The following is an 8,166-nucleotide window of genomic DNA, read 5'->3' on the forward strand; positions in this document are numbered from 1 at the left end:
AGATCTAAATGAGTAATTTTTTTATATATATATAAGGTCCATCTTTAAAATTATTGATAAATTTATTAACAATATACTTGCGGATAGACTAGAATTTATTGACAACTATTTTTTTATGAAATTTTTCGTTATTAAAAAATCACACATGAAATGTTAGTGTAAAACTACTATATCTAGTGGTAGATGGAGTCTAAACCAGCAAGTCAGAATTGAAGATGTAGCTTATAGGCGCTTCAATCTTGCTTTCAGATTTCACATCTTGCAGCAGAAGGCTGGGGGACAAGCAACCTGATGCCATCAGAAGATCGGTAATAGAAATATTAAAAAATGCCGTAATTTTTATGGTAAAATCTTGTCCGTTGGATTGGTAAAGATTGAAACGGAGCGGAAAGCTGACATAAATTATCAAGCAAATATCAAGAGGTACAACACAAATCAATTCGAAGAAAACTGGACAGAGTTGAGAGAATCACAGAACAGCGGCGGCATAACATTGTCATGGTTAATTCTAAGATACACACTGCCATCACGATTACCAGGAAGATTGAAAACTGAAGCAGCACAGCTTGCGCTCCATTACTGGCTGTCTGAATGCGGCTTCCGAGCAATAAAGAAAAACAGTGGGGTGAAAATCTCCTTCCTGTAAGGCATAATAACAAAGTTCTGTCATTAACATGGTAGCAGGGGCACCAGGAAACCTCAAAATCATTAACTTAAAAAAAATAAGTTATTTAAGATAATTTTATCGGGCATTTTAAAATCCTGAGATTCTTTTGCTCATATGCTACTCACAAGTAACCCACAAGCAACCTGGGGCCATAGAACTAACATGAGGAATCCGTCTCTACTTTTTGTCAAGATAAGAAAAATTCAAGGCGGACGCATCCCACCCATTGGTCGATCTGCCCTTGTTACAAGCTGTCCTAAACTAAAATAGAAGGATGCGATAAAGGGTTTCTGTCTGAGGCTCAAAATGATCTTGTATGGTGATCAATTTGGTAAAATACACGAGCAATATATGGGTTTAAATAATGGTGTCCAGAAAGGAAGTTAGCATGATAACAGAAATTAATACTCACCTTCCACCTTCAACCAATCCCTGTGCTGCCTTCTCAAGAAAATCTTGAACCCTTTGACTTCCTTTGGGTGCAACTCCTAAATATTCTAGGGCTTTGACCTGCAAGGTGATTTACCAGTTAACCATCCATGAGGGCTACAATAATCAGAAATATTCCACGCATTCGCGTGCAAGTGGAGCGCCTAACAATAAGGTGATAACGGTATCGAGAACCAAACAGAATGGGCCAACATTTACTTACCATATTTCTTGTAAAGAATCTCCCAACAGCTGTTAAACGGAAGCTATTCAGTGAGAAGTGAGTTGTGTCCAAAGGCAGGTACCATGGCATAGGTGAGCCCACTGCAAGATCTTTTGACCATATGACCTTCAAAGGCAGAATAACAACGACCATTTATCATGATCAAATGTTTCAGATGTCAATTATGAAAGAGAGAGTGAGAGATAGAGATTGCTCGCTGACCTCAAAACCAGCTTTCTTTAGAGCATCAATGCATTGCCCAGTCGACCTAATATCAGGAAGGCCATCACCAATCTCTATTTCTGACTGCCCCAATTAAGATATGTTAAATTCATGGTCATGAAGATCGAAATCACTAACGGAAAACAGGAGGCCTTTTTAGGCAGCTAAAATATCTAACCTTAATTTTTTGATGTTCTTGGTTATGTGGATTGAAAGCATCAGTCATGCACCACTCATATGCAGCAAAACATTGTCCTGGCTTCAATACCCTGTAAATCTCACTGTAGCATCCATACTGTTTAGAAAATACAGAATGTTACGAAGATCAGAGAGAGAGATGGCTATCTATATACATAATATACTTAGCTGTGATGCAAAATCATCAGAAAATATAAGTTGAGAGTTTTTCTAGGAACATACTGCATCTGGTGCGTGGCATGTAGCTTCAATTGCATATACAGCGTCAAAACTGTTATCAGGAAATGGCATTTTCATGAAATCAGCCTGCATTATCAGCGAACAACTAAAATTATGCTTGCCATGAAAACTAAAAATCATATCCTGCAACTCTTACATCACATGTAAATGTTGAAACTTTAAACCAAGTACAGCAAATTGACAATACAAGAAGATGGACAAAAGTGCTTAATAGATAGGAACTCGAAGTTATATCAAGAACAGAATCAACCTTCACAAAATCACATGTCCTGTCAACTCCTGCAATGCGATTGAGTTCCTGCAAAGTAATATAGGCGGTAAGCTTTAAAGCCATTTTGAAAATTTCATGGCTAACAAATCAAAAGTGAGAAGTACGGAAATCAAATAAAGTCAATCAATCTCGGATAATCAATCAAATACAAGCACACAATTCTTTTAACTGACATGGATGAAAAGGATAGTCATGCACCTTTCCCCTTGATATCTGATACTCGTTGTTGTTCAACCCTGTTACTGATGTTGAGCTGCAGCACATCAACACAAAATATGCCCAAAGCACTCTCATGTATGGGAATTTAATGAAAAAAACGTTAACTTATTTGTCACAACCAAGAAAAACAGTAAGATTCCATCCAACTATTAGCGGTGGTGCTGCTTCCAGATAAGGCCAACCATTTGCCTGGTCCATGTTGCAAATACTACCAAGGACTACAAACATTTCTTATTGTAATGACAGAGCAAAGTAGGATACCAATCCAACAACTGGATTACCACTTCTTCGAAATACCACCAAATCACTAGAAAAAATATGCCATAACAAGAAACAGAGTAGGATGCCTGTCCAACAAATATTAGTTTCCTTGCTTCCAGCTAAGACAGACCATCTGTATGGTTTACGTCGAATGAATAAGAAGCTAGCAGGCAGTGGCAGCCATTTATCATCCTTACATTTTTTGAACTAATATAAAAGGCAGTATTGATAAGAACTTAATATCATATAGGGATTCAACAATAACTATAAAATAAATTCCAATACGATGTAATGACAGAACTATGATGAAAGTCAGCATGTAGGTTAGAATGACTTAAATTTGCACCCTATTTCTTGCTGACATTATCAGGGAAAGGAAACTTCTGCCACTCACCTGAATCGTGCAATTTCTCTAAGAGGTCCACCAATTCCACATCCTACATCCAAAACCTATTTTAAGAAAAAAAGAGGTCAAGCCAATGCATCAACATTATTAAATAAAGCAGATCTCCTGTTGGTTTCGCAATATTCTGTAGAAGAGGTTAAACCTTCTGTCCAGGTTTCAGGCCAAGTTGCAAAGCAAGAAAGTGCTCATGTCGCTTGATGCTCTCACGGAGAGACTCCCCTTTGAATCTGAAACAAGAAATGTTTTGTTTTTTATCAGCCTTATAAGCAGCGGTAGCAGCATAGAGTATGCCTGCAGAACTTCAATAAAAATGTAGAAGACAGTAAAAGGTACCTGGGTGCAAAATGGAAAGACTCCCCCCAGCCAAACTCATAAAAACTGGTAACAAGATCATAATATTTATTTACCTGAAATCCAAATGTGATGAGTCAATAGGTATAGGTTAAATAACACTGTTTGGATCAGCAATTAGTAGGCATCCAAAAGAAAATAATCAGGTTATTCATATTTCAGCAAAAGATTTCAATTCTTCATATTCAAATAGAAACATCACAAAAAATCAACCGTGCTGACATGTTAGCGTATCTAGCTGACTGATTTTAGTTAGGAGAATCTAACTTCATGACCAATAAACTTGAAAACTCGACATTATTCATCCTTGCTAAAGTTACATGGAAAAACTTCCATAGATGTTTCCAAAATATTGTTTCAAGAAATCTTTTTCATAGATCAGGTACTCCTTAAAATCTAACTGTTTGGTTTCAAGTACACTCATTTATATTGAGTAGTAACTCATTAGAGGAATAACAAGAAACTTTAGCTTCTCTGAGATATATGTGCTATGAAATGAAATGGACTCTGCATGCAGTATGATGTTGATGTTTCTATGAATCAATAGAAAGTTCCAAGCATTATTCAATCAATTGGCACTTTCTCTAGAGCAGTGAAAATGTATTGAAAAGGAAAATACTATAGTTCAAAATATGGGGTCTCTAGAGCAGTGAAAATGTATTGAAAAGGAAAATACTATAGTTCAAAATATGCACCCCTCTATGACTACAAATACGCAAGACGAAGCAAAAAAGTTTCCCGTAGCTAAACATAACAAGAAGGAAACTGAGAGCAGATTATTGGCAGGAAATACATGAGGTCAATCATAAGAAGAAGTTAGCAACTTGATCTTCTCTTACCATGTCAGAGTAATTGGCTTTTCTGTCTTCCTCGGCACCTCCATAATAAACATGATACTTTTCATACCTGGATTGTCAATAGAAGATTTTTATCACAATTTTTTTCAGTAAGATCCAAGAAAATTAAAGGATTGGAAAACCTCAAAGTTTACACATGCCGGGGAAGAATTTCTAGGAAGGTTCAATAAAACTCACAGCAAGATCATTCATGTAAATAAGCAGAACGATCATGATATTCTGACACACCATTCCACACATTTCACTGATTCAATTATATTTGGAATTTTATTTACACTATATTGGATGGGTTTCAAATCCAGATTATACCAGCACCAAACTCAAAATTAGACCTGGTCTTTACCATAAACGACCATGCCTTCTATAGTGGCTTAGCAAAAATAATTGAAAAAGGGATCACGTACATGCAAAATTGAAATTCTATTCTTGCACAAAGGAGTGAGTCCAGGGATTTTTCATTTTTCCTTTATTTTTCAGGTTCTTTCTGGGAATTTTCCTAGTAAACAGGCCCTATCAATCGCCTACACAATCTAGAGACAATTATGTGGTTCTGTTTTATCCCACTTCCAGGTACAGCAACTGGCAGTCACTGTTCACCTTTAAAAAAATTATAATAAGTACATATGGAGTTTTTGGGATTTACTAAAAAAACATCAATAAAATAATATAATGTAAACAATATTTAAATAAATAATACAGTTTAGAAAATCATAATAATATCTATAATTCGCAAGTGGTAAGTATCATTTATAAATCTTTTAAATTGTCAAATTATTAAACACAAAATTCAAAAAAAAAAGATATGAGATAAAAAATGAAAAAGAGAAAGAAATCTTGGAAATACATTGAAACTGCGATAACGACACTGCCAATACCGTTGAAAAGATCTCAACAAAAAAAATTTAACGATATCAAAAAATATCATTAATCGTAATCAGATTTAACCACATGAGTGGCCCCAAGACAAGTGATCACCGACACTTTTGGACAACTCGTGTGACCTATTTTGTTCACCGTCTGTAACCTTTTTTGGTATCATTAAATTCATCTTGTCGAGATCTTTTTTGATATATCTAAAGGTTTATTTTGTTTTATTACTTTTCTCTTTCTCATGTCTCTTCATAAATTATAAAAAGGAAAGACGAGAGAAACAAAAAACAAAGAAAATAAAATAAAATAATATTATAGACACACCAAAACTTTGATAATGACAACATTGATACTATTAAAAAAATCTCAACAAGATAAATTTAACAATATTAAAAAAAATTATAAATAATAAATGAAATGTGTCATATAAGTTATCTAAAGTTATTGAAACTCACTTACCTTTGGGTCTTTCATGTGACCACTTTAATTACCTTTAGTGATTTATTTTTGGTATTATTAAATTTATCTCGTCAACATCTTTCTAATGATATTATACTATTATCATCAAAATTTCAGTATGATTCCAAAAAAAAATTTATTAATTAAATTTTATCTTTTGCAATTTTATAATTTAAGAAAGTTGCATATAATACTTACAACTGTGAATCATATATATTATTTATATTATTTTTTAAAATATTTTTTATATTATATTATTTTATAAAAAAATTGTTATGCTAAAATTAAAAATAAAAAATAAAAAACTTAGAACTCTAAACAGCCAGGAACACACTAAAGACGCGAGGGAAAACCCAATCATGGATTCCTTGGACAAACACCATGTATATTGTATTCGTGATTGAAACTTGAAACGACAATTGTCTGTTTCGGGTCCCACGTGGTGGTGAAACACATACATAAAGAAAACGATAAAAATTATTTTTTAAAATATTTTTATTTTAAAAATATATTAAAATAATATTTTTTTCAAATTTATTTTTATATTTTTATTTGAAAAAAAAAAAAAAAACCATCAACTTCTACCCTTATGATTTATGTACTCAGAAATAAATGGTTGACATGTAAGATTTAAGAGAGTGGGACCATGCGCGATTTTTCTAATGAAACCAGGCCGAAGCTCTGTAGTTAATGGTGTCACGAAACCTTGTGCAAGTCACAACCCCTGCCTTCCAAAGTCAAATATTCCTCTAATAATTCTCAATATTACAAAAGAAAAAAACATTTATCACACCGAGATCTAATAATCAAGCTAAAGAGACTGGGATTAAAACTTGAAATAGAGAGATAAAAAAAAGAGACATTCTACAAAGAAACAGATTTTCTTTAGTTTTTTCTTTTTAAGAAAAAATGCATTTATCGAAATTTCTATACAACAAATCAAAACGTACAGTTTTGAACAACTAAAGTCTTCAAAATCGTTGTAGAGATACAGAGACAGGATACAGAAAACTTCAACAGAGAAGAAAAATCTAAAAGAGCAAAATCCATGCATGCGAGAAAGAGGAGGTAGATTAAATCATGCATGCTAGGAAAGGAAGAATACTTTTCAACGGAGGAGAGAACATCGCTTTTATCGATCTTTCCACCGAGACCGGAAGCGAGATCTAATGCACCAGCTTTCGACATTTCTCTTAGATTCCCCCAAACAGAGATCTGAGACACAAAAAAAAAACTGTGGAAACGGATTCTAGTTTTGTCGATGGAAATGCAAAATGTGATTGAGTATGAGCGAGTCTGGAAAATTACATCGAAAGTTGAGATCGGGGGATGAGCCTTTCTTAATTTGTTCGGAGGGAGGCCTGAAGGGGAGAGAGGGGGGAAGTGGAAGCTAATTTTGCTAAAAGTGGGATTTATATAGAGGGAGAGGTTTAAAGACTGGTGGCTAATTTGAGGAGAGGGAGCACACAAGTGGCTAATTATTACTTAGCCTTCGCATTAAATTCATGCGCACCGCACGTACAAACGCAATCGTGTTTTGAAGTGGGATACAGGATGTTTTCACACTATTTTTGTTTATAAATATATTAAAATAATATTTTTTTATTTTTAAAAAATTATTTTTAATATCAGAAAATTAAAATAAAAAAAATTAAAATTAATTTTTTTAAGAAATACCATTTAAAATACAATCTCAGATAAGTATTGTTACACCCTATGATGATCGTGCTATGAATTGTGATTTTTAGAATTTAGATTAATTATTTCTCCAGAAAATAAAAGTGTAGAATTTAGAGAAACTCGTGATTTCCATTTTTCACAATATATAAATATAAATCAAATTAAACGCTGTTTGGAGTCCAAATTCAATGCACATCCAGGTGTTGTTTTTAGGACCGGCATGAGAACAAGGTTAAAATTAATGGCAGGAATTGCCATTTTGTAGAGGTCACGCGCCTCTAGTATTTTTTATTTCTTGTATTTTCTAAAGCTAAGGATGATGCATCATGTTGTTGTTATTAATTTTAAAAAAAAAAAACTGGGAGGCTGCCGATGTTTGAGCCTCCTACGAGTTTTTAACTTTTCAAACATTTGTATTTTAATTGCAACTTTTTTATAGGTTAATTGTATAAGATTAGATTTCAAATTATAATGTGAATATAAAATTAAAAGATATAAAATATATTAAAAATTACCGGACTTGTCTTAAATTTATGATGTTTTTTTATTTTTTTATTTTTTATTTTTATTTTTTATTCTCATGGTTAGAGAAATGAAAAACAAGGTTATTAAAAAAAAAGAAAAAAAAATAATTAGTCGACCGAATTCCAACAACAACAAAAATCAAGTTTAGTGTCAATAAATTTTATTTTGCTAAAAAAGTTTGATGGTAATAATTTTTTTCTATAAATATGTTTAAAAAAAGATCAAATTCTATTTATGCTTTTTAAATTCAGTTAATCTTATTTTAACTTAGTTTTTTTAAAAAAAAAA

The 8,166-nt window shown here is 32.9% G+C and overlaps 1 protein-coding gene across 1 annotated transcript; it reads right to left on the minus strand.

The window, feature by feature from the left end:
• Nucleotides 1-343: 343 nt before the first annotated feature.
• Nucleotides 344-7,115, minus strand: LOC105117376 (cycloartenol-C-24-methyltransferase-like). Its single transcript, XM_011015022.1, has 14 exons — nt 6,982-7,115; nt 6,779-6,888; nt 4,327-4,393; nt 3,470-3,543; nt 3,279-3,363; nt 3,125-3,180; nt 2,449-2,503; nt 2,230-2,277; nt 1,962-2,045; nt 1,720-1,836; nt 1,542-1,625; nt 1,320-1,445; nt 1,080-1,177; nt 344-640 (listed from the first exon to the last, which is right to left on the minus strand). The coding sequence occupies exons 2-14, from the start codon at nt 6,859-6,861 to the stop codon at nt 577-579; spliced, it is 1,041 nt and encodes a 346-aa protein (XP_011013324.1). The 5' UTR covers nt 6,862-6,888; nt 6,982-7,115; the 3' UTR covers nt 344-576.
• Between the last annotated feature and the right edge of the window lie 1,051 nt (nt 7,116-8,166).

The sequence above is a fragment of the Populus euphratica genome, unplaced genomic scaffold, assembly GCF_000495115.2.
Source record: "Populus euphratica unplaced genomic scaffold, PopEup_1.0 scaffold1325.1, whole genome shotgun sequence".
Lineage (NCBI taxonomy): Eukaryota > Viridiplantae > Streptophyta > Magnoliopsida > Malpighiales > Salicaceae > Populus > Populus euphratica.